This window comes from Enoplosus armatus, chromosome 16, assembly GCF_043641665.1.
Source record: "Enoplosus armatus isolate fEnoArm2 chromosome 16, fEnoArm2.hap1, whole genome shotgun sequence".
Taxonomy (NCBI): domain Eukaryota; kingdom Metazoa; phylum Chordata; class Actinopteri; order Centrarchiformes; family Enoplosidae; genus Enoplosus; species Enoplosus armatus.
In genome coordinates this window covers 20,633,769-20,661,720 of record NC_092195.1, presented here as the reverse complement: position 1 = coordinate 20,661,720, position 27,952 = coordinate 20,633,769, and the positions used below count along the sequence as shown (strand labels likewise).

Sequence of the window (27,952 nt, the reverse complement as noted above, 5' to 3'; positions counted from 1 at the left end):
CCACAAGTAAAGTGAAGTTTTCTTCTGTCTGTCTGTTGTCTGCCTTTCTGTCTGTGTGCTGTGAGAGTGTGTGACTGCCACGTTCATGGTAGCCATGGGTTTTGTGAAGGAGTCGCAGAAAAAGAAGATTATTGTGAGTATCGGCTTTGATTCTAGATTGGCAGTAACGGGGAAAACCACGACGCACAGCGGCCTTTTACGCACATTTCTTTTACACACTGAACACAAGTTTATTGAGTTATTTAACCTTTACTCATCTATTGAAGCTTTGCTGAGAACACTGCTCTCTTTTTCAGGAGTTCCTGCTCCACACATGTTTTTACATTATATATAATGCAAAAAGTGGTATCATGGGCACCAATGGGACGAACAACAAACCCAGTAGAGCACTCTTTGGATTCACACAGTGACTAGAATCATTTGTTGTGTTTGTTTATCTTCATTATGTCATTTGATAAAGTAGTTTGCTCTTTAATACAGGATTGTCCACAATGACCTAATAAATCCAGAGATATTGATGAGATCGCTACCTATGAACATAAACAGCTGACAAATGTGTGTTGTCACATGGCCTAAACCTAATCTCACAGTTTGCACATCTGCACATCTTATGACAGTTAAGCCTGCTTGTCTTCAGAGTTACATTTTCTGAAAAAAAAAATGTGATTACAGTCGAGTTCAAACGTATTGTTATAAACTGATTATTGCTCTAGAGACCAATGAATTTGTTGCCTTTTGACATATTTATATGAGAAACAACTTGATAATAAACACACAGACGTGTTTCCATGTTGGAAATAATAAATAAAGATTTTTTAGCACATATGTTGCTTATCGAAGGTCCTGAAGCAAAACCATCCAAAATCCTGGAAACTCAAATTGTAATTGCTCCAAGCTGTGCTTCCAAAAGCATCAATAATTCCAGCAAATGAAATATTTAACTTGAAATCAGATTTCCAGAGTCTGACAAAATGTTTGGGGTCATTATAAAATGGCCGGGTCAAATCCAGCACGGACCATGTGGAGTGTGGCTGCCAGTTCACCTCCCTGTGGACCTGCTGAGGTGTCCTTGAGCGAATTGTCAACTCATTTCACTCCATTTCCATCTTCAGTCTGACGCTTCTCCCTAACCAATCACAAGCCTGAATCTTGACAACGCTTGACAACAATCTGGCTGATCGTTAGTCCCCCGTTAGGCAATAAAATAGTAAAAAGTGAAAAAAATGTAATTTCCCAAAAGGCATTAATAAAGTAATTCCTCTTCTTTTTCATCGCCTGCATCAGCTCCAGACTGAGTTAAAACAGATTTCCCCCGCAGCAACTTTGAAATGATTTGCATAATTTGCAGACGCAGTAAACTGCAGTAGTGACACGCTGCAACAGCACAGGAATGTGAAGGGCCTGTCACAGTTTCTTGTTATAACTACTTTGGCTGCCATTCAACAGATTCTAGAAAACATCACTCACAAATAGAGATTGACCTTTGACCTTTTGCGTCTCTTTGCATGTGTTCGTATGTCTGTGGTTATCAAACCTGTCCCGTCCTGTAAGGGTCCATTTGTGTCAGCACACACACACACTAAGGAAATCTGTGTTTGTGTCTCACGATGTGTGTTTGTTCGTGTGTCACAGATTGGAGTCTTGGCTGTATCGATTGTGACCCTGATCCTCGGTCTTGGGCTTGGTCTTGGATTGGATTTGCAGAAATGTCGAAATAAAGGTGCAGTCAGACACACACACACACACACACACACACACACACACACATCGACATGCACAAATGTCTCTGCACACTCACATACTTCAGAAACATTTTCATAAAAACAGGTTTTAAAACCCAACTGTCATATTAGCTTGGCTTTATTACCGTAACGATCAAACTCAAGACTAAGTCGCTGAGTCACTGTACGTTTGAGACTTACTGACTCTGGTGACTCAGATGTATCGTGACTCAAAAGTTTTGCGGTGAGTTTACTGCCCAAAGAATTCAGATGGAAAATGTGCATCCGTCTTTTTGGCGTTTTCCATCGATTCTCATGATGACGCCCTGCGAAAAGGTATGTGCATGTTTACTTTTGGTCACTATTCAATCTCCCCTGGCTGTGGAGATAGATTCTTTAGAGATGACAGTACATTTAATGGGGACCATCTGACGTTGCTCACCACAACAGCGGAGAGGTGAAGCGGCCAGCTCCGTCGTCAGCCACGTTCACGTTTACCAAACACAGAGTCAGACGAAGCTAACGAGCACGCGTGCATCATTTGAACAGGTGCATGATACGGACGAACGCACTTTGTTTTCCTCAGCTGTTCTTGCTGGTGGCTCAGAGGAAGTGCTGACTCACACGAGGAACAGTCACGCTGGACTTTTTGACTCAGCATTGTAATACGTTCTTTTTCCTTTTGTGAATATAAACCTCCAAGACAAGTTGTTGGTTCTTTTCCGCGTACGTGCACACATATCAATGTCCGTAGTCAAAGCTGATGAAGGTTCTCCTGTTCGAATGGCGGCACACGCCTGCAGCCTACAGGCGAGGTCGAACATAATAAGACGTGTCACGATTGAAGGTGCAGTGCAAAACATGCAGTTCAGTGAGAGATTGGTGGCACACTATTCATCATTTTATCACACAACATCACTGTAGGTGTGTGGGGGGGGGGGGGGATCACACTGTCTTCACTAATCCCGTTACAAACCTGTCTTTTCTCACCGTCTGGCTTTGCTTATCACTACAGCTGGAGCTTTTTCTGAGAGGAACTAAATATTTAGTACCCAAAATTCTGCCAAGAGCCGTTGATCTTGTTTTTTTTTGTTCACGTTACAGGACATTCAGTCCAGCAGTCATCGTGTTCTCTGTGAACAATGGTGCATGATTGTGTTTGAGCTACGCATCAACAACATTTACAGTTGTTATTAACATTGTTGTATTGCATTGGCACCAGTTTTCATTTGGACTACTTTGTATAGTAAAACAGTTTGCAGTGAGGTTTGTGGATAACTGCAGCAAAGGCTGCTTTGACTCTCATGTTTTTTTGCTTGCTCAGTCTTATAAACCAGTTTATAGCTGTTTTACATGTATGATGGCGCACATGGAACTTCCACAAGCTTTCCTCAGTTCTGCCGACTGTACAGAATTTTAAAGTGTCGCGTGTCTGCAGGCGAGTCACACCTTGATGTCACATGGGAATCTCATGTGACTCGAGTTGTGCGAGCCTCTTGTGACGGGCCCTCGTGTGAATGTAGAGGTAGAACCAGACTAAACGCTGAGAAGATTAAGATTTACATCCAGGACCAAGTCTAAGTCATAACATTACCACAGTGAAACTGTCATTTCAATACAAAAAGTCATTATCATAGAATGAAGTATCATCATGAGAATGAAGTTATTTCAAGAAAAAGTCTTAAATATTTTGAAAACCTTATATTTAGATTAAGAATCGCCAAAATAAAGCTGCAGTTTTGGAAAATAAGTCATTATTTCATGAGAACAAAGTTAATAGTTCAGGGAAAAGTTGTCATATTTTGAGAATATTCAATATACATATTTGAGTCATCACAATATTGCTAGAATAAAGTAACATCCTGAGAATTATTGTCAAGCCATGATTAGGAAAATATTTGTTTTTGTATCTGTGGCCATCGCTCACATGAGGATGTGTTTTAGGGTGTGTTGCCGCCCAAAACACAGAAAAGATATTACAAAGGTGTTTTCTTGTCTTCCAGTCCCGGTCGTCCCCCACACGTCCTGCAGGAATCGATGCTACGAGCCCTTTGACGGCGAGATCCCGGGCTGCAGATGTGATGACGCCTGTATGGCCAGCAAGAGCTGCTGCTTGGACTACCACGACATCTGCACTGTCCCTGGTGAGACACTGGGTTTGACCTTTGTGTTTGTAACGATGGACGTTTCCCAGGATAGCTGTAAAAACCCTTCTTGTGTCTGTTAGCACTAGAAGTGCACAGAGACGTCATTATCTGTCTTTGTATTTTCTAACCTAATATTCATCAGCAACACAATTGTTGTGCCTTTAAAGCATGACATTGATTTAATATTGGCATTTAATGAATTATGAGGATTCTGGTACATCCCTAGTTAGCACCGCCCTCACTCCCTCTTAGCTGGTTGAGTTTGACACCTGTCAGTCATCTTGATGAGCTGTCATTTACCCTGAAGCCTCCACAGATGTGATGGTGACAGTCACAGTTTCATCTTTGCTGCTCTTTGTTTTCCTCTGACTTTTCTTTTCTTTAAAAGCAAAGTTTTCTGATCAGATAACTAAGTCCATGCTTGTTCACCTCAGCCCAGCAGTGGGGGTGCACCAAGCTGCGCTGCGGAGAGAAGAGGCTGCCGCAGAGCAAATGTCACTGCGCCGATGACTGTCTGTCTGCAGGAGACTGCTGCACTAACTACAAACATGTCTGCCACGGTGGGAACGGGAGGAGAGGACACGAAAGAAAAGACACAGGGAGATTCAATTAGACAACATGAAAGAAGATGAGGAGATGATAATAATGAGACAAGACAGGGTTGGACAAGAAACTGTAAAGACACAATGACGCTGTTGTTAGATGAACTGCTGAATGCTTGTGAGAGCTAGCAGAGCCACTGGAGGTTAAACACAACTTTATGTATTTTGTTTATGCTGCAGATAAAGACACTGTCCAAATTCTGTCTACAGAATTGGAAGAAATATTAAAAATGTTGGACTGATGTTACTTTGATATTGGAACTATTATTAAAGCGTTCTGTATTTTTTCCACCCTGCTGTAGGAGAGACAGAGTGGGTGGAGGACGAGTGTGAGGACCTGTCAGCCCCCACCTGTCCAGCAGGGTAAGCATGTATACTTACTGTGAAAGAGTCATGCTTTTAGCTCTAATGTCTGTCCTGATGTCTCGTTTTATAAACGTATTAACTGGTAAGAAACTGACGTTTTTTGACTGTACTCTGTATGACTGTGCCCCCCCCCCCCCCCCCCCCCCATAGCTTTAAGCACCAGCCTCTGCTCCTCGTCTCTTTGGATGGACTGCGGGCCGAGTACCTGCAGACGTGGAGCGCTCTCATCCCTGTTCTGGACAAACTCAGTTAGTATCAGCCACATTAAGCAAAGAAACACGTGTCTTATACTGTAGAAAACTACGTTGCTTTTATGCACATAGACCTCTAACTGCCTTAGTAGTAAAGAGAATTACTTTACAAGTTCCTTGCATTTTAGACAAGTTCTGAACATCTCCACAGGGTTAGTCGAAATGTTTCAGATATGAATAATGTGAAATGACAGCTAATCCATCACAGAAAACATTTAGCCTGCATTAGTTTCTGGTGCAGACGCAGCAAATAAGTCTGTTCTGTTTTCCTTCATGCCGAGACATGACAAGACTAAACAAGTTCAGATGCCTTTGCATTACAACTTCTTAAAGAATGTGAGAGTCAGCTGCCAAACAGAAACCTTTTTAATGCAGGTAACAACTGGACTTATCGCAGCATCTGACTCTTGGGATTGATTTTATAAATACATATCTCATTAATCATCCAGCATCTTTCTCTGATCGATTTGTAGTTAAAGTGTGTGTGTGTGTGTGTTTCTAACTAAGCCGTCTTTTGACCAGTTAACTTGGGGGGACTTGCACGACAAAAGCCTTGTCCCCAATCGGAGAAAAGCTGATTTGTGGATCAGTGGTTAAGGTTAGGAGGAAGGCAAGTCAGGGTTAAGGTATCTCCAGGAAATGAATATAACTCTAGTAATGTCTCCAAAAGTGACGCGGGTCAATGTGTGCATGTGAATCAGAATCAGAAATACTTAATTACACAAGAACGAGTTTAGCGATTAGTGTAAGTAGGTCCTTCCCACCATAATGGATGTATCCAGCTCACATGTTGGACACGTTGAACTGAATTGTCTCCACAACACTGTTTATGTGTTTTCTGTTCTGTTCTGTTCTTTACGTCACAGAGAAGTGTGGAACCTCAGCACCGTACATGCAGGCAGCATTTCCCAGCAAGACCTTCCCCAATCACTACACCATCGTTACGGTAAAGACACGCGGCACGAGGAGCCATGCACACATGCAGGAAAGCAGGGGTGGAAAGTATCTCAGGACATTTACAAGTACAGTTTTGAGCTACTTGACTGGAGCATTTAGATTGTATGCTAATTTATACTTATGGAAATATGGTACTTTTTACTCAACATCACAATGCTGCTCTGAAAGGGACCATTCTGCCCAGCAAGTACTTTTGTACTTTTACTTAAGTGATATTTTACAACAGATAGATAGATAGATAGATAGATAGATAGATAGATAGATAGATAGATAGATAGATGTCAGAGCAGCAGTTCACGAACGACTCACACGGTACAAAGAATAGCACAAAGACAGCGGCCTTTGCTCACGGCGTGACTCGATTGCAATGAAATGTTCTTCAGTCATTCACGGTTCTCAGAGGATGAATCCTACTGACTTCGGTGTTGCCCTGACTTTTCCTTTTGGATGAAATGACAAACCGATGATGACTCATCTCACACTGCTTCTACAGATGGACTTTATAGAGAAGCTGGTTCATATCCAAACAACTGTCACACCCACTTCTCTCCTGTCCTCTCAGGGTCTCTACCCAGAGTCCAACGGTTTGATTGACAACACGATGTATGACCCGGTGTTTGACGCCACCTTCAGTCTGTCCAGTCCAGAGAAGGATAACCCTGCGTGGTACCTCGGAGAGCCTGTGAGTCTTGTTAGGTGTGATTCACTGAAATGGAATGAATCTGAGTGGGTGTAGGTTTGGTTTCAGGAATGGGGCAAAATATAGCTGTCTAAAGATGATAATGATAACAAAAGTAGAATGCTATGTAAACCTCTGTATTGTTAATGCTCTAACCCTACATAAAGTCATGTTTTGTTAATAGATATTCTTGATGAATGATGATGTTGTGTTTGCATGTTTACTACAAAGAGCTCAGTGTTATTTTATCATTGACTGATGTTTAATTCTAGTGCCCTTTTAGGAGATTATTAACTGTGAATAAATATATAGATTCAATTATATTTTTTCCCCAAAAGCAAAGTTGGTAGTACGTTTTTTCAGGCGTGAGTAATGTCTGCAGATATTCCTTTAATGCTGCACATACCTTCACCCAACAACCATCGCAACAAGCCTGTATGTAGCCTGACTGGCAAAACTGAGGGCAACAAAGTTCTCAAAGCACTCCTGCTGCTTGTTAAGACCAATGCTGTGAGCCCACAGTAATAACAGTAGTGTTCAGAGACACTTCAGTAAGAAAATCAACCTGCAACAATTCAAATGAGGGGACAAAAATATGATTTTGATTTGAAGATCACGCGTCCTGTTTGTCTTGGTAGATCTGGCACACAGCAAAGCACCAGGGTCTGAAGTCTGGGACTTTCTTCTGGCCAGGATCAGATGTCAAAATCAACGGAAGCTTTCCAAACATCTACCAGCCTTACAATGGGTAAGACGGTCTTTTCTGTTTTTAAAAAGCATGCTGGGGAGCCAGAACGTCCTCCTGGAGAACCTGGTGTCCCAAGTTTCGTCAGTATCAATATGTTTTCAAAGTCTGCCTGAACTAGCTCAGATCTGCTCTTGCACAGCTGTCAGGACATCAGGCTTCACTATACTTGTGTTTATTTTGGGGTTAAACTAATCACAATAGTCCTCCGTGCAAACTAATAGCAATGAAAATAATAATAATACACAAAATTACATGAAATACTGAGAAATATTTGTTATTAGGAATAACCACCATCTCGTTTTCAAGAGGGTCCTCAATGACACTAATACAACATGAGCACAATTAGACAAAACATTTAACAAAAAATAAAAGAATAACTTGATAATTAAACAATACCAAACAGACAAACAAACAAACAACAATAAACATAGTAAAGTTCCTTAGAAATATTACACAATATTACTATTTAATGGTTAACTATTTGTCGCTCAGGAGGCAGAGTGGGACGCCCCCTGATGGTAACGCAGGGTTACCGATACTGCAGTACTACACAGTACTAAATCATTTAACCTCCACTAAGTAAATGTACTTCAAGCTCAGTGTTCTTCCTCATTCAGAGTTTACACTTTGGTTTAGTCTTTGATCCGAGTGACATATAGTCTGTGAAGCAATATCAATAAAGTCATTGATAAAGGCCCGGGTTGATAATACCATCGTATTGCTTATTGTCCTATCAAAGCGATTAGAAGCAATGAAGCAGCCGTAGCAGGATCTCAGCTGATAAAATACTGTACTGTGCTGATTCTGCAGAACATTACCGTTATCACTGCTTCCTGCCGCGTTACACTGTGGTAGCATCTCTCAGTTAAGGCACGTTTATCGCCACCATTGATTCCGGTAAACAGCCATTTAGGTTGCATTTACATCCTTGATGGTCTGAGTAGTTTATCTGAACTCAGCGGCTCCTTCTTTACTTCAGTTCAGTGATATCCACCGAACGACCACACAGACGAAAGAAACGCTTTTGTTCCTCTAAACTGATATCAAACCCAGAGAAGAAGAGTCCATCATCACCACCAGATCGCAGTGGGTCGCATTCATGGCTCCCTAAACCAAGCCAAACGTGTTTTGACAACATGTTTAGATGTTAGTCTGTGAAGCAGAGATTACCATGGCTGGATTAAGGAGGTAAATCTAACGCAGGAACTCTGAAAACAGTTAATGCTCTCAGTTGGCAGATGATGCTTATGAAGACATTCTTATCAGCGTCTGCCAGTAAGACGTTTCTCAGAGCTGACGCAGACGAGGGAGAGGAAACCTTGTTGAACCTCCACCATCCAACAAGGCGCTGCGTTCACCAAATAAACACTTCACGTTCCAAGTAGATAAAACAAAGATTTTTGGAGTGATATAAAATAGCCTAATGGTTTATGTTGTTAGCACATACAGATACAAAGGTTACTGTCATCGTACATGCTCCTCGGGTATTAAGAAAGTCTGCTTGGAAGATATCAGAAACATGATTACCTTACAATCGATCCCAGCCATATGTATAGTTAACACATGTCGTCAAAACCACCAAAAAGACCAATATAATGTTAAAGACGCTTCACGCTGTCTCAGTCGGAACATCCATTGTAGAGGACATTTAAATAATATTATTATATGATATTATACATAATAATATAATAATGACGTGAGTGTCTGAGGAGCCGGCGCTTTTTCCGTCTGCTTCGTTGTGAATGTCTGTGTCAACTTAAACAAACCAAATACAGAAACTGCAGCAAAGCCATCTTTTCCACTCTGCTTTAGACAAAACAAAACCATCTTCTGATGTCATCGTTCCAGCTAAAATGCCTTTTAGAGACATAATATTCACTGCTGCTATCTCCGTCTCCCTCTCTTCAGTAAAGTGCCATTTGAAGAAAGAGTGTTCACTGTGTTGAAGTGGCTGCAGCTGCCAGATGATGAACGGTTGGTTGCTCCTGTATTTATGTCCGTGAAAGCAGTGCGGTCATTAAAAGTAATATATATATAAAATAGTGTTCTGGTGGCATCAGTCATATAATTACACTCTTTTGTTTGTTTGATTTAGTTTCAGTAAAGTTTCAGTAAAAAAATGGCCTTTTCCTCCAGACCAGATTTCTACACGTTGTATCTGGAGGAACCTGATAAATCTGGACACAGCTACGGTCCTGTCAGCGGAGGGGTGAGTCCACCAGACACACTGAATCAAGGAAGCTGAGAGAATGCCTTTTTATCCTGTGGGGAAATCTTTAATCACATCTTGGAGTTGACCTCACCTGACTTCCACCCTTGTTCATGATATCAAACAAACAGCACTGAAACAAACGCTGTCGTCATATCAGACCCGTTAGCCTCGTTAGTGTCGTCCGATAATCATAGTCCGATATAGCACAATTTAAAAAGTCTGAAGTCCTTTAATGGGCCTCAGATGAAAGGCCTCCGTAAAGATTTAATGAGATCACAAATAAAGCAATTAAAGTCACATCAGACTCTTTGTGAGCCTTAATGAATAACTGGGACTGATGCATCTATCAGATCACTTTACATGTTGTTTGTCTTTATTTTGGATACTTTATCTGGATAATTACACCTGATCACAGGCCCTTGGATTTACTCTGCCCGCCCTGTGGTCGGATTGCATAATGCTAATTATTTCGATGGAGCTGGCGGATTTTTGTCCCTTTCCTTGCTGAATGGGCTCGCCTGCAGGTATCAGTATCAGGCAGTTTGAGGTGAGGTGGAGTTAGGTGATTTGTTGTTTCTTAGCATCGGGGCCAAACAGTTCAGATTGCATTTACACCTGGCAGAGATCTGATTGCACTCTTATGCAACCTGTGTGTATTTACAACTTAGCGTTAGCGTTGTCACATATATACACTAAAACCTGTACAGTAACCAACATAAACACCTCTTCTCAGGACTCTGACTTGTAGCTCAGGAGGAGGTCTGATCATCTGGATAAAACAATAAAGATTTATCTGAATAATTGGTTTTAATGACAGAAATCAAATCTCATATGAAACCCCAATGAGCCAATCAAGCTTAAAGACTAAAAACATTGTTTCCTGTCTGTAGTCTGGCTGTATTTCAGTTGGTCAGTTATACTGTTAATGGTTAGCGAGTTACAATGAGATCATGTGTTTTTCCACATCTGAGTTTCCACTGTAGTTAAAACAGGAATGTAGCTGTGTCCCAGCTGTGGACTGTATACTAATTGTAATCATTTTTGAGTCATGCACATTCGAAGTACAACTTTTGAAAGCAGACCGTCCTCCCCCAGAGACACGGCTGTACAGGTCGTCTGTGCAGCAGCTTACCACGAACCGTATTTACGTTTAGTGGCCGTAGAAATGATGACGTGGTTCAAAATATAGAGTTATGGTAAAGTTTTGGTTATAGTTATCTTCAAATCAAAAATAAAAACTGGAACTTTCACAACATACAGAGCTTATGACCCTGAAATAACTTTAGTCTGAGTTAAGAGGAGAGTCGTCGTGTCCCATTGCTTTTTTGTCATCATGACGAGAAAACGTCAAACACCGAATAACTGACTGACTTTCCAGCAGCTTTGTTTGAGAAATCTCGGTTTTACAGTTGGACTTTGAGGGAGGGAGAAGGAAGAGATCAGATTGCATTTAGAGTCTTTGGAAAATAACCACAATTACTTAAAGTGGTAAAATCTCACTGTGTAGGACAATTCTGTGGCTGAGGAGTAATTTAAGCACTTAAGCAGCTAAATGCTGTGGGAGGTTATTTGTAATTGTTAACCTCAAACAGTTGTTAATGAACAACTGGTATTTCGTTTTGTGTCGTAGAAGTGAGGAAGAATAAATGGTTGACTGTGGAAACTTTATATATATAAATATTAAGTTTAGTTTCTCTTTTCGTTGTCCTGTTGTGTTGTGATCTCTTTCTAATTGTTTTGCCTTAAACTTGCATTAATCAAAAGATAAGGCTGGCCATGTTGTAAAATGTTCTTATTGTCAACAAATTATATGAAAAGACTAAAACCAACAATATGTTAGAGGGTCTCTCAATACTTTCTGACTTCTCCACCTTCTCCGTGCCTCTCAGCTTCAAACCCATTGGTTCCCACTGAAGACTTAAGCTATAGTTTCATTTTCCACAATGAGAACTTTGTTGAGAACTATTTTCAGAGGCGGATCAATACACATTTGGTGCTCCAGTGAGTATTTGTGGCAGCAGGACGATGTATGCAGGATGATAATTCATTGTTTGTTTGTTTTTTGGTATTTAAATGGAATTTGTTGACATTAGAAAAATTTTACAGATTTTACCTTTAACTTTCTTCCTGACGACTTTGAAGAAAAAAAAACTACAGGCGGATATTAAGTCACTAATTATTCCAATAGAGAATGAATGCCAGTCCAAACCAAGTAAAATCAAAGACGGCGTAGGGTTTCTTTCTTGCTCACCGCCTGGAGTGCTTCCCAGCAGCGTTGGGCTCCGTGCTGCCACCTTGTGGCGTCAGAAGCCGCTGATCACGGAGCGTGACTGAGTTTTATTATATATTTTATTATATTAGCATGCTAACACTCTCTCTAAACCAAGTAACTGAATGTCATTGTCACTGTGAGCATGTTAGCATGTAGCTGCAGACTCTTGGTGTGGTTTAACTGCGTCTTTTAATGGGCCACCCTGTGATGATGATGATGATTTACCTCACGCTGTAATTGGATGTTTACCGTGCAAGGTAGTGACCCAACCATAATAAGCAGTTTGGGGTTCAGTGTGAGACTGTGACGTGATGACAGGAAGAACCAAAACATGCCTGGCCCAGATTTCCATTGAAATTACTGCATGTGGGTGCCTGCTAAAATGGCTATGCCCAAAGTCAGGCATGTGTATTCAACAACGTGTACTCAGGGGATGCAGGTGTGGCAGGTGTGACTACAAGCTTAACTTTCAGCTTCAGATCGTCTGCATCTGTGTCATCGATCTGTTGCTCCAAATCTCTGGCAAAACTCAATGTCCTCCTTCATCACAGCTTTTCAGTTATCTTTCCACGAGACAATATCTCCTTTTGGTAACAGCTGTTTGATTTAGTGGCAGTGAGATCTCCCTTTTCAAGTGCCTTGTCTCAGTTTGCCTTAGTTTCATATTGAAACTGTCTGCCAGAAGGTAACCTTGCCTCTGACTATGCTCATCTTCACCTTTCCACAATCTTCTTGCCATCTGTTTTGGCCCAAAATGAAACCACAGGGCTCTGCAGGATCTTGTCCACCCAGTTAATCTGGAATTACACAATATACCAAACAATGGAACTCATCCTGGAAAACCATCTCTGCATCTCTTGGCAGATACTTCCAAACATCTACATCCTGTAGTATGCTCCTTAAAAGCTGACAGAGTGTAAGTTTGCGCGAGCGAGCGTAGAGTGAATGAGACGTCGTGGCTCTCTGGGGTCAAAGCCGTCTGACAGCTCACAGCTGTAGCGATGTCAACCCTGTGTTCCCATCTAACAATCATCGTGTCTGACATGTTCCATAACAATGACGCAGCCGTTTACTGAGGAGGCAGGCTGTGTCGCCGTCTTCACACCGCCAACAGTGTATTAGAATAATGATTTAAAATCTTTTCTTGTATGTCTTGACATCATATTGTATCTGAAGATAATTGAAGCGCTCTGCAGAAGGTTTGGGGAAAGGATGAGATATTTTGCCTGCTGTCGAATGAGTGTGTTTTGTTTGTTTCACTTGATTCCTGCAGCTGATTGAAGCGATCCAGGGTGTGGATAAGATCATTGGTCAGCTCATGAACGGCCTCAAGCAGATTGGCCTTCACCGCTGTCTCAACATCATCATCGTGGCAGATCATGGTAACACACAACAACAAAACAGGGCTTTGGAAACATTATCTCTCTGTCAACCGCATCTTTTGAAAATGAATGAATCACAATGAAGTCATGGATCAAATCACTGTCCCAATGTTTTTGTGTGGGTTGGAGTAGCGACGCACAGACATAACACGCTGGATAGATATCAGGGTATCAGTGAAGACGTGACTGATCCAGTTTCTTTGTCATTATCTTTATACAATTGCATGTTTTATTTATCAGCTCCATTTGTTTAGTCACGTCTGGCCGCTGTGTCAGTTTTTAGTATTGTGCAAGTGGAGAGAGAGAGCAAGAGTGTTGCTGTCATTTAAGGTAGTAATATAACAGAAGGTTGCTGTTGCAGGTATGGAGGCCACCAGCTGCGACAGGAAGGAGGTGCTGCAGGAGCTGGTGGGAAACATCAACAACTACTGGGTCACTGAAGGACCATTCGGACGGATCAGAGCCAAAAACACAGACGCAGTCTGTGAGTAAACGTACTCACGCACGGTTAACGTCAGGGTTAACTCTAATCACCATGGTAACTTATGCTGCAAGCCTAACCTGATCAGGAGCAGGTTACGTTCGGGATAACAGATTAATGTGTATAAAAGTACCGTCGACTGACCAATCAACGCATCACCAATCATAGAAGATCCTGCGGAGCTCGGGGTGGATCATGAGAGGGTCTCATGTTTTTTATATGAGAGATATAGATTCTGGTCGAAGGGAACGACTCATGTGTGCATTTCATTGTGCTTTTGTACACCGATATCATCTTCCAGCAGAGACTGGATGAAGCACTTAAGCCTTGTACTTACCAGAAATGAAAGTAAACCTACTCGCCGCTTTGAATTATGTTTTTATATTTCATTTTTATTTGCTCCCGTTTTAAACATCGGGAGTTGCAGCTGACAGAAAAAGGCTAAAATTGTCAAACACTCCATAACAATACATCTAAGCAACACATTCATTTAATAGAATACACAAACAGTCAGATCTGCTCGTGCCCTAATGATGGGGCAGTGATGTTATACGCGTTTATTCATTCACTGTCAGCGATTTATTGCCAGCTGTACGTCCTGCATCCGGCAGCTGCAGCTGCAGCTGTGACTTTTAGCCTGGATGATGTGTTTAACTTCTTCATATTTGTCTCACATTATAGTTTGCTGTTCATTTGTAAAATATGCCGCTGATCCTGATCGTCAAGGTCTCCTCCGAACACCCGCTGATGATGAATAATGACACGTACTGGCTGCTTACATGTTTCAGTTACTTGGCAGCACAAAGTGCAGGTCTGTTTGCTTTTGGTATCCAGTCAGAGATTTCACCACCATGACCGTGTTGTGACAGAGGTGGTGTCAAGATCTGAGATAGCATACAGTATAGGCAGTAGTGGAGTCATCACGGTGAGAGACAGGTGGATATATAGGGATTTGTCATGGAAAAGCAGCTGGAAAGGCAGATTAACGTACTATAATGTGTAAAATGATGTATTGAGGGCTGTTTTACAGCCGTCTGTTGGTGCCAAATGCTATTTCCAGCCTCTCGACTCCAGTCTCTTGAGGGTCAACAACCACATCGTCATCACTTTTACTTCTGATCACTGTTACCGTGTTTATATTACATGTTGAGCATGTTGAGCTACCCACCACAGCAGCCTGGGAGGTCTATATAAGAAAGCGTCTCAACATTTTAAAGTGATAATGTTCCTTTTGTCACGACCTGGCTCAAAGGAAGGACAAAATGTGGAGACCGCACTATACTCTTTAAAGTAAAATACATTTATTTAAGAAAACTAACTTAAATCTGCAGCCAGTCCATCAGTAATGTGTGCAGTGTGTGAATGTACAGGCGTTTTTTTGCTTCTTAATAAAAACAACTGAAGAGCGGATTCCATGTGTGTATCAGCATGGTTCAACATAACAGTTCAAGCACGTTTTGCTTTGTTATAACAGGAAGTCAGTTGATTTGGGCAAAGTAGTTGCTGCTGTTGACTTCATTCTTCTTTCCCTTTCATCAGTAGACTCAGCTGGACTTGTTGCTAACATGACTGTAAGTATTCATTGATGTCACCAACGCCTACATGTTCACCTCTTTACTGTAACATGTTCTTGGGAAGGCCGGATCTGACAAATGTTACATGCAACATAGGTTCATTTGAAATGACTTTTTCTTGTCTTGAGCTGCTGAAAAATGTTTAGCCAAATATAGGAAACGAACACAGCTGACTGTCATAAAAGTGTGTCTATTTAAATAAAAACATTGTCTGTGTTTTTGGTGATGTCAGTGTAAGAAGCCAGACCAAAAGATCAAGCCGTACTTGAAGGCCAACCTGCCAAAGCGCCTCCACTTTGCCAACAGCCGTCGCATTGAAGACGTTAACATCCTAGTCGACCCAAAATGGCTGTTTGAGAGGTATCCATCATGCATCTTCAGTTTGTCTGACCTCCACTTGTTTTTTTCACTTGTGTCTTAATCCCAGTTGTAGCCTGTTGTTTTAGTCATGGAAAGGTTCAAATGCCACAGATTAAAATCAGAGGGTACTTCGGAACAACATAAAAGGTGGAAAGGTGAAAGTGCAGTGACTCATGATAACCAGTGGAGTTTATTCCTTCGCCCCCCTAACATCTTCAAGCTCCGCACACTCAGCATTTCAGTATTTTTCACAGACTGATCGGACTCATTTTATGCTAAAACTGAAAGGCTTCTTGTTCCGTGTGTCCTCACAGGTATCCAGGATCGCTCACGTTCTGCTCCGGGGGCGCTCACGGCTATGACAACGACGCTGAGAGCATGCATGTGAGCACTGAGGACTCTTACACTGTTTCGTTATATTAGACAGCAGCAGCGTCTCCTAAACACCCCTCCCTCTAAAATGTTGAGAAAACGTATCTCTGTCATTGCGATTAGATGCAAAATGAAGTCTTCTCGACGTAGTTTCATAGCTGTTATTCCTTATGACCTTTTATCCCATTGCCAAAGCAGCGCTGAAATATGTGTTTCAAATGTCTTCCTTCCTCTTTTCTTGCAGGCCATGTTTGTCAGTTATGGACCCAAGTTTCAGTACAAAACAGAAATCGAACCCTTTTCCAACATCGAGCTATACAATCTTATGTGTGGTGAGTTTATGGGACTTTCTTGATTTATTACCACTAAGAGGAAGCATCCAAATAAACAGCAGACTGTAATTTGTTGAGGTTTGGCTTTAGGTTCAATCAGAGCTAAAACAAGTCATAGAAACCTGCAGAGACTTGAAACCTAGAGAATAGATCACTGTGAACATTTTGTCATTTACTATTATTACCTCTACTGTCTTCTTGTTGTGAGTCACTTGGGAACAGGAGGTGTTTTCATGATGATAGTTATGTAACAGTTACAGATTTTAGTTAGAAGACAGGGTGCGAACATGTTGAAAGAATAGTGTGATTGTTGTAGCTCAACCAAGAGTTATATGGTCCACAAAACTAAACAGCCACTGTTCCATGCAGACGTGCTGCAGATCTCTCCCACTGTCAACAACGGGACCCACGGCAGTATGAACCACGTCCTGAGGCGGCCCTACCACACACCAGCGCCCCCTGCAGAGCGGAGTGGGCCTGTTCGGTGTCCGCTGATCAGCCTCGACCCTGCGGACAGCCTGGGATGCTCCTGTCCTGCCCTGGTGGGTGTTTTAAAATGCGGTCAGATTGAATTGGAGAGAATTTGGTGGGACAGAGTAGAAAAGACAGCGCTCCTCATTCACAAATGTTTTCTTATTTTTTAGCTTAAATTTGTTGGTAAAAACTGAATAAGGAGTCATTTATGAGACTTGTGGACATGGTCTTAACTTAATGCAACGTTGATTGTGAATCAGGATGAATCAGCAAGCGTTAGTGGTGTTTCCAAACCTTCTACCTACCAGAGCAAACAAGGGCAAATAATAATAATATTAATAAATAGAGTCATTTGATAATAAAAAGCTGGTGGGATTACATCATTCAGCTGGCTTGAGAGTGCATACTGGAAAGCATGTTATCCAAGTGTGCCAAAAATAGTGACATACGTACTTTGCTCTTACCTATGAACATTGTGATAATAACAAAATGAATGAATAGTCGTCAGCTTTAAAATATGAGGAGGCTATGAACTCAGCAAGATTTGTTGTGACAATACCCACAAGATGTGCTCACACTCTAAACATGAAATGCTGCACAATGCACACCTTCATATCGATGAAGTTTCAACGTGTAGTCGGAATATAATGCAAAAGAAAACGCCTGCAGGCAAATTCTGACTGCCTCAACTTGAGCTTGGTATTAATGAGCAGCAGCATTGTTCCTGTAAAGCACGAATAAATCAAATGCAGCCGATCCTTGGGCAGATAGGAGGATCCAACTTGATGCCACACGCATGAATACACACCTACTGACTCTTTTTAAAGTTTTAAAGTATTACGTGACGGTACTATGTGTCAGGATCAGCGACTAACTCGGCAGTACTGAACTCTCAGGCTCTGAACCAGATGTGAGCTCCTTTATCGTCTGATCACTCATCGTATGGATTTATTACTTTACTCAAAATATCCCCCACGTCTAAGATGCGAGGGGCTCGAACTTCAGCTTCCTTGTTGGAAAGTTCTTGGCACAGAGGGAACAGTCCCTCAGCAGGTGGTGTATCCATAACAAAAAGCTGCGGAGATACACTTCACCTGTGTCGTATCACGATGCGTTCTTAGTAGGAATGTTTGGTGTCAAGGTGTTGCAAACAAAGGTGCAATAAAACAACAGGCTCTTAACCGTAAGCGCATAGAACACAAACTATAGAAGGTAAATCATCTGATGAAGACTTATGATAATATAAATAGAATATGAGGAGAATAATCAGAGATTCAATTGAATAAAAATGATCAGGAGGATAATGTAAAATTAAATATCAGCAGTCAATGTACCATTAAAAAGACATTATAGTGCAATATTATATTACCGTTAAAACAACATTAATTGGATAGATGTGCACCAAGGAAGCTGTGAGTCACCAATAATATCATAGCACTTTAGCATAACAGCATACTCACTTAGACAGAGAGGGCAGAAAGGTGAACGTGAGCTCAGCTTAGGATGGACATTTTCAGATATGGCTCCAAATTGCTGGATTCTTCAAAAACAGTCCTTTCGCAACTCAACAGCGTCTTTCATCATGTACTCCTCGTCTGATGACGCTTCCCCTGCAGTGTGATGCCAAGACATCCCCGGATTATATTAGCAGGGTTATTTCCAGAGCCACTGAACACATTCATAGTCTCTACTGCAGTTTCTTCCAAAGCGCTGCACTGTGCTCCTCATTTCTTCCTGGTATTGTTACGCTTGTCCCTGATTTCTAACTGTAAAATGTCCTGGAGAGGCATGGAGAAGGAGTTTCTGCTGGAGTAAATGGAGCTCAGTTAATCATGTTTCATCATTTAGAAAAGTCTTAATGGATCGAGCAAGTCAGTGCTGTTCAAGTAGATAGGCGTTGCAAGCCAACGCCAAAGTCTTATCCTTGTGAAACCAGCCTCTGAAATCAGCAGCAGACGTGGAATAAACAGCACATGGCTTTTATCAGCAGCAGCAGCAGCAGCACAGATTCCAGCGTGGCCTGTTTCCTGGTTTAAAAACGTCTGTTTCAGGTTGCTGATTGGATGATTTGCTTGTGATACCTAAAGGTTTGTTGTTTTTTTGCTGTTGTTGTTATTCATGAGTCTGCTTTCTGTTTAGTTGCTTGGCAGATGTTCTGCTCTTTTGTTGCTGTATTCATGCAGATTGGCAAACAAGAATATTGGGGGTTTTTTTTTTGTCCCATTTAATTTTCTTTTTACAATATCTGCAACTATGGTGTGGTCAAGAAATAAAAAATGAATTATGACTAGATGGTTTGGGTTAGGCAACTACAATACGGTTAGAAAGGGAAACAGACAGCGTAGGTCTCTCTGGACATCAACTCAGAAGCGTTACACCTTTACTTTCCACTTCTCTCCAGTTTGGACGTAATTCTGACTCTGGTTAGGCCTTAGTGAGTTCCCATGACTTCCTCTGAACTCCCTCTTCTGAGTTGTGACTCATCTCTTACATGCAGGTGTTTTACCAAACTCAGCCACTCCCTGATACTCAGCTGTCTCAGCACCAGGAAGACAAATCATCTCAGCCTCACTGTTTGCTTGATGATAACCACCACCTGGATTCTTAACCTCTCCCCCTCCCCTGGTTCTTTCCTGCTCCCCTGCCAAGAAAACACATCCCTCTCCTCTTCAGGCGCTTTTGGAAAACAATCTCCCAATTAAATCGGAAAAGTCTTGTGTGTGGGGGAAGTACAGTTAGACAATAAAGTTAAGAAGAAAAACTCATTATTTTGGTTGCAAAATCCTTTTTTGTACAATTCCAGTCATTTCAATTGAATCTGGTTTAATTGGGTTACATTTCCACAGAACACCAGATGCAAAAGGTCGATTTTAATCAAATATGATATAAACCCTGTACAAAGGAGCACGAGTTGGAAGAAAAGCATTCACATCTCGGTTTCTAATATTTTCCGTGAAGGATGGAAGCTGGACAGGAACAAACATGTCAAAGTAGACAACAAAGTGTATCCTGGAGCAACGCTGAAGTGTTCCAATTAAAAGAAACGCGTTGATGTCATGAAGGGGATTTTAACCTTTCAAATCAATGCAGCTGGTAAACTGAAGTAACGATGTGTCAGTGACAGTTTACACCTTTACAGGCCAGCACATGACGCCGTGTCGTATCACAGTTAATGATGTGCGTGTATACTGTGGCAGGTGGGAAAACAAAACAATAACTTCGATTGATTTCCATTGACAGTGTGTGTTTTCTTTCCTTTTTCCGTCCCTTCAGAGTGGATTTGATATCAACAGCCGTCTGAATCTGACAGCAGAGGGAGGTGATTGACAGGCCTTGGTGCTTTAAAGACATAAGTTCCTTAAGATTTGGTCATTCCTTTTTTTCAATTATTGCATGCGAAATCCAAACTGAATGCATGTTTGAGGAATCTGTGTGTTCTTTCATAAATGTCTCCACATGAAATGACTGAATTGAATGCTGATTTCCAGCATTGTCAAAATTCCAGGGATTGGAGGAAAAAATTGCTGGACAAAATCTCACCACAACATTTGCTGCACATGATTCAAGATGAATGACTTTTCGTCTTTCAGAGTCCGCTGCAGAGAAGAAGCACATGCTGTTTGGTCGTCCCCGGATGCTGCAGCCTGACCAGAGTTACTGCGTCCTCTACCAGGAGGGATTCATCACGGCCTACAGTCACAAAGCCCTGATGCCACTGTGGAGCTCCTTCACCATCGACAAGCCAGTAAGTGTGTCAGTGGTGAAGAAAGAATAGGGAAAATGTATGATTTTAATACGAGAAATGTTTAAATGTTTTGAATCTGATTCCTATAAAAATACATATTGTGATAGACAATCAAATGTTGATTCTTGAGGAATAACAAGACCCAGTCCGGTGATGTCAGGGCTTTGTTCAAGGATGAATTTCAAGTTAATTCCTGATGATCAGTCATTTACAGTATGGCGATTTTTGTGCATGATCACTCTTGACGTTTGCATGTGTAATCTAATGGTTGCAGTTGCATAATGAAATTAAAAAAACAAAAACAACAAAAAACATTCTTTTGGGATGTCTTTTCACAAATGTTACGAGACTGTGGAAAATTATAGTTGTAGCAGTGAGAATGCGTCTTGTAAAAGACTAAAAACTTCAGGAATCGGCCACATGGCAGCACTATATGCACGGAAAAGGACGCATTTTTTGTGATTGCGTTAATGAGCCAACTGCTGGTCTGATTTTCCCATTCTTGAAGACAAACTTGGACCCGTTGCCGCCAGTGACACCAGACTGTTTGAGGGCTGATGTCAGAGTCCCAGCGTCCCAGAGTCCAAGATGTGACGAGTATAACAATGCTGGGAACCTGACGCACGCCTTCCTGTACCCACCCAGTAAGCGGCCACCTGACACAGAGACCGACTCACACAGGGCTTTACAAATCACAAGCCAGAGTCAGTCCGGTCCCCCGAGCTGCTGCTCTCACTTCCAACACACAACACACGCTTTTCTGAATACTCACTTTCCACAGAATTTCAGCCTATCTACTCCCCCCCCCATTCCCGCAGAGTGTTTCCAGCACGCTGACACTGATTTATAGATAACAAACATAAGAAAACCCTCGTCAGCCAACAGCCACGCTGAAACAACACACATCAAAAGAAATGTGACTTCCTCAGACTTTGTCACCCTCTTTAATACAGAACTGACTTTGTGACTTCTTTAATCCAAACAATCTCTAACCTCCACAGAAGTGCTTTTGTTGCCTAAAACTTAACCACAGACAGGACACAGGAGGTGAACCCCCTCCTGTGTCAAAGTCCTGCACTTTGTATACCCGTGGCTCCTTCACGTAGTTCAGAAGAAGAGCCAGATGTAATGTTTCAGACATCTTTCCATCCTCTACATCTGCTTAGCAGGGTCACTATCCCAGCTCTCATTGGGCGGGAGGCGACACTGGACACAGGACTGTTCACTCTCACTGGCAATTCAGACCCAGATTCCATGGGAGAAACCACAAACTCCATGGTAGGCTAGTTTGAAACCAGGACCCTCTTGCTGTGAGGTGCCAGTACTAACCGCTCCCCTGCCACCAAACAGAACCCAATTTTACCTCAGTGAGAAAGTGCCATCCCACATGTCCCTCAACGAGTGCTAACGTGGTTCCTTGCCAGTGTTTTGGCTGCAGTTCTTCGGCAGGTTCCAGTACAGAATACAAACTCCATACACTGTAGTTAAAAGTGATGTTTTGTGGTGGTAGTGTTGCTGCTGCTCACTGAATACTATAAGATAGTATCACTTTAATTAAATGAAAGCACGGCGGGTTTCTCTTCTCTAAAAAGGGCCTTGATTCCTCTTCTCCATTTCTCACAGTTTAATATCAAGTAGCACATAAACACTTTGTGGGGGTGTAGTCAACCTTGGACCCTGACCAAGAATTCAAAATAACTTCTGGACTCATACTCATAGACTCATAGTTTTACTCCCTTTTTATCTCTTACTGAAGAGCTGCTCAGTGTTGCTGGAAGTGAAATGTTGCGTTGGGTTTTTTTTGGTCGTTCTTCACAAGAAGCTTTGTCCTCTCTCTCCTTCATTTGAAAGTGAGGCACAATGTCAAAATGATAAGAATAGACCTACATTAGGCCTTTTTATACCCATGATGAATGTATTTGCAGAAAAAGGGGACAATGCATTCCAATAGATCAAAAGAGTAACTGTCTACTCCCCAGTGCCGGATGCATTAAGTTCAAGTTCAAGTGATGTTTACGACCGCTTACGAGCCCAGCGAGAGGATGCAGCAGAGTTCCCTCTTTCTCAAAACTCAGGCTGAGGTTTAACTGTGCACATTTTCATAAAGAGTGAGTCGGAAACAAAACCCATCTTTTAAGAGAGAAAGATATTCATACGAAAGTCCACAGATTTTACAAAGGATAGTACTCGGCAGTTTACAAGCTCGGTGACGTTCTTCCTCTGGCCACGTTCACACATCCACAATTCATTGTTTCTTGTTGTTTTTTGTTTCTTGCAGATCTGAATGTGACAGTGGACCAGCAGTACGATGCTCTAATAATGAGTAATGTGGTGCCAATGTACCCCGAGTTTAAGAGTAAGTTACTGGTTAATATCACGGCAAACAACTTCCTTTTTTTCTTTAAATGTAATCTTCTCTCCTTCTCCTCCTTTAGAGATCTGGGACTACTTTCACAGCACCCTATTAAAGAAATATGCCTCCATTTATAACGGAGTTAACGTACTGACGGGCCCCGTCTTCGATTACAACCACGACGGCCAGTACGACACTCCAGAGCAGATCCAGCAGTAAGTCATTTCCCAGGGAGGATGATAATATTAGCAGGTTTACAGCTTCTTCTTTATTTAAGACAAACAGCCTCGACTTCCACAGGGTTTAAATTTATCCTTCATTTTAACATAAAGTCACATTAATATTAGACCATTGTCACAATCCACAGAGAACCATGTACTCACAACTTAAAATCTAACCACAACATGTGTTTTTTTTATATGACAGCATCATGAATCCATCATCATGAGATAAAATACAGTCAATTCAAGCTGCGCACTGACTTTAATCATTCGTCTTTAACACCAAAAACAATGTACTTACCGGTCATATTGTTATGTAAATGTGTGTGTCATCTGCATAATTACTGCAATATTATGTTGTTTTCTATTATCTGGGAGCATGTAGATGTTCTCCACAACCAAAAACATGGAACAGGAATCGTTATAATAATAGTCATATAATCACAACATGGCCAAGAAAATGTGTATTTTTTGATTGGCTGGCAAGTGTCTGTAAAAGTCATCCCAGTTAACAGTTTAATCACAGTTTAAGGTGCATTAAATCGCAGATAATCCTGCCAACAATGTTTATGATTCATGCAGCATTACCAGTTAACTTACTGGTGAAACTAAGCGGTTAAACCACAGCCTCTCTTCTTTCTTCTGTAAGTCATCTTGTTCATTATTTCCTCATCTGGGGACACTTTTGTGCTTTTGTGTGACTCCAGGTTTGTGTCCGGCACAAACATCTCCATCCCCACGCATTACTTTGCGGTGTTGACCAGCTGCAGGGACTCAGCCCAACCTGTGACCGCATGCATTGGCGAGATGCAGACCGTGTCCTTCCTGCTGCCTCATAGACCCAACAACTGGGAAAGCTGCAAAGTAAAAAATCCCAATGAATTCACCTTTTTAAGATGAAACTATTGACTCAGCTGTATCCTGTCTGTATTCTGTAAATCCTCCCCTTCTAGCCACCTGACTACATGAAACTCATTGTGTTGCTGAGTATGAAACTGCCTCCCAACTGGCTGCTTTTCAAGCTGTCTGGTCCTGAACAAGGCAACAGTGTCTTCTGTTGTATGGTGATGACATTTCCATTTCTTTATTATGGAAGGAGTGATGGCCATTTCAAAGTAATAAAAAAGATGAAGACCAAAGAACCATTATGTTAACAAGTTATGAATAGAAGTCCATTCTTGGTTACATGCTTGACAAAGAATCCCATTCTTTCTATTAGCCACATTACTGGAGCATGAAGATGCCAAGACTGCCAAGAATATGTGCCAAAGTAAACAGAAGTGTCCAAAAATGACAGGTTTCATCCTCTGGAGAGCATGAATGTGTTCGACAGATTCTGCGGCAATCAAACCATTAGATTTTGATATTTCTAAAGATGAAGAGTGCATTTTGGTTCGATGGTGATCCCATAAGAAAGGTCAGGGGGTCAAGAGTAAATCTGCAGACCATGAATAACTACAGCAAATCTCATGGAAATGTGGCAGATAGTTTTAGAGACACTTTGTCAAAGTGTTGGTGAAGTGGAATCGTCCTCATGAATGTCTTTGTGACGTTTTCCGGTTTTCTTGTCAATACTTTCTGAACAAAGTCAACAAAATCCATCCAGAACTTGTTTTATTGTAATAATGTGAGGCAAAACTTCTTTCCCAAGGTAAGGATCAGCCCCAGCATGTACTGTGTTACAGCCTCACACCGTTCATTACTGAAAACAGGAAGCAACAGAGAGAATCTCGTTAATTCCTTTGTTCAGTCAAACGTAACATCATTTCCTGTCACTTTTTGTTTCGCATCGACAGAGTGCAGAAGCCGAATCTCGTTGGGTTGAAGATCACATGTGGTTCCATCAATCACGAGTCAGAGACGTCGAGTGGATCGCAGGATTGGACTTTTACCAGGGCAGCAATCAACCAATCCCAGAGCTGCTGAGGGTAAAGACCCGCCCCACAGCTGCCATTCAAAGAAAACAATGAAATTGTTTATTTCCACAAAAAAATCACTAAGATTAAAATTCAACATCTGTAAAAGTATTTTATTATTCTTTAATTGTGATATCACTTTGACACTGGACACTATTATCCAACAGTGTTTATTTATTTACTTTTTAATTTTAAACTGTTAATTTTATTTTTGTATTATTTAATCTTATTATATTCCGATTGTCATGATTTTTATCCCATTGATTTTTTTAAAGGGGATGTTTTACACAAAGAAAACAATAAACATCTTTTTTGCCCTCGCTGGACTTTTAGAGGCGTGATGCTGCTGGACTTTAAATACAATAATTGGTGATCACACACTTGTTTTGGGTTTTTTCCAGATTGGAAAAATGTTGGATATATATTTTTTAGGCCTTTTTGTCTGTATATTGTGTCAAGAATTATAAAAGTGTTCACGAAATTCAAGTTGCTGTTGAATTCTTTTAAATATGTTTCAGTACGTGTAAATTTAAATGAACCTGCATCATATTGGGGGATGTCTCGTTTACTATCTGCATGGCTAGATTCCACTCATGGTGTGTGTTTGTGTTCATGTTGTACCAGTAAATACCTGTAAATAAAAACTCAAAACAATCAGCCAACAGAGATCTTTCAACAATATATAATGGAACAATTTTATAACACCTGCCTCACCTGCATGGTTAGACCAGAGGGGGGCGCTACCAAGTTCCACATGCTAGGCTTTCTTTGCGTTAGCTGGCTCGACGAAGCCTAAAAAGCCCAGTGAGAGATAATGGGTGTCACAACGGTGGTTACTTTCTTTGTTCACTCAGTTTTGCTTCATCAGGGAATCGCGTGCCCCCCCCACCTCCTTCAGTCAAGAGGAACAGGTTGTTATAATGGAAAGAAAGAACATAACAAAAAAGTAAATAAGGCAAGAGAGGAATGATGGCAGAAAATTGTGTAAATTTGTAAGTTGATATATTTATGTTAGCACTCTAAAGAGCTCTGAAAGTTTAAACTGGATACACAATGTTCAGAGATTACGCCCAAGATTTGCATTTAGGTCTGACACCGTCCCATAAGGAAGGATACTGTAGTTTTTGGCCAAATCAAAGTGAGATTTGGTACCTGAGTGTCTGAAGTCACTGGAATCAGGTTGGAGAGGACGGCAGCGCGCCCTTTGGCAACCTGGCCAGGTGTTTACACTTACTGCTGATAGGCTGCATTTCACCTATTTGTTTCGTTTCACTTCAGTGACTAAAACAATCTACTTGCAGAGACTTGAAACTTGGTTTAGTAATTTAGATGGAAATTACAGCAGGCATAACTTGGAATGCGATGGATTACCAATCTTAAACCAGAGTAAACATAATCAAAAGGTTGTTTTTTTTAAATGCTGTCTTGTCACTGGCTGATTCACTTCCTTATTTATGTATCTGTGAAGTCAACACTGTAGGTGGTCTGCTGGTACCAAAGACACACTGTGATAATGATGCTAAGTTTAAACACAAATGGATTCCTGAGGCATTCAGGGATGAAAGGGGATTGTCTGCTGAAAGGACAGGAAACACGTTTATTTGATATGTTCAGTTCGTTCACTCTCAAATGTTTGGATGATTCACCTTGAAGTGCAAATCTTGTCATCTTTTACAAACATTTGATGTCTTCGCTTTTCCCTTTCAGTATAGTTTAACGCTGTAAAATCTCTGCAAGCCTCTAGAACATTTTCAGATAAAACAGTCCTCAAAAGATAATCAACTCTCAGTCATACAATCAATCATCTTTTCTATGCCAAGCGTTTAGATAAGAGTGAATGTGAAGAGAAACTTTTACATCTGTGAATGTTTTTAGTTTTAGTTTATAGATAAATAAGAAAGAAAGAAAGAAAGAAGATAAATGATGGAAACTGAAGCAACAATAAAAACAGCTGAAAGGCTGCAGGTGTTGCAGTAATGACATTTCCACAGCAATCCAGTGTTTTTCGGCCCATCAGATCAGCAGATCAGTCAACAGACAGATTTCCAGGTTTTCTCCACGTTTACTAAACCACGAGAGGAGGAAGCGTAATGAGCCGAAAGGAAAGAGCCCCGAGGCTTCAGGCGAGCAGAGCAGCAGCAGGTTTGGCAAAGAAAAACAGAGGAGGGGAGATAATTGAGGGCTGGCATTCACAGTGAATCAAAACACGGAGTATATATGTTTTGTTTTCCTGCTTGTTCAGCTGCTGTCCTTTAAGCACCTCAGGGGCTGTGCAGCAGATTGTTCAGAGGAGAAAGAATAATAAAGACAGGCTTTATTTTCTACAACAGGCAGGAGTGATTTCCTGTGGCGCTCTGTTGTTCATTTGGGAGGAATGAGTCTCCCACTGAAGATCCTCTTGTGTCCGACCAGTACGTCATGGAGAGGATGTGAGACGTTGTCCAAGATGCCCCGCAGCTTGGCAGATGTTGAAGGACCTCAGCCGCCTCAGAAAATAGAGACGGCTCTGGCCCTTCTTGTAGAGGGCGTTAGTGTTCTTTACCCAGTCCAGTTTATTGTCAATGTGGACTCCCAGGTACTTGTAATCCTCTACAATGTCCACACTGACCCCCTGGATGGAAACAGGAGCACTGGAGAAGTCAAAGAACATGACTCTCACAGCGCTCGCTGGCTGATCCAGGTGGGCGTAGACACGGTTGAGCAGGTAGATGATGGCATCCTCCACTCCAAGTCGGGGCTGGTAGGCGAACTGAAGGGGGTCCAAGTGTGGCTTGACCAAGGGCCGGA

General features: G+C 41.5%; 1 protein-coding gene across 1 annotated transcript; it reads left to right on the top strand.

Moving 5' to 3' along the window:
- The first annotated feature begins 85 nt into the window (after positions 1-85).
- On the top strand, positions 86-25,219 carry LOC139298510 (venom phosphodiesterase 1). The gene is made up of 25 exons (XM_070921149.1): positions 86-133; positions 1,633-1,720; positions 3,725-3,865; positions 4,303-4,428; positions 4,773-4,833; positions 4,987-5,084; positions 5,954-6,033; positions 6,607-6,726; positions 7,362-7,471; positions 9,380-9,445; positions 9,608-9,680; positions 13,229-13,337; positions 13,699-13,821; positions 15,358-15,389; positions 15,625-15,752; positions 16,067-16,136; positions 16,369-16,456; positions 16,826-16,998; positions 20,204-20,249; positions 20,521-20,675; positions 21,184-21,319; positions 22,954-23,031; positions 23,111-23,243; positions 23,957-24,113; positions 25,046-25,219. The coding sequence occupies exons 1-25, from the start codon at positions 86-88 to the stop codon at positions 25,217-25,219; spliced, it is 2,613 nt and encodes an 870-aa protein (XP_070777250.1).
- Positions 25,220-27,952: the final 2,733 nt, after the last annotated feature.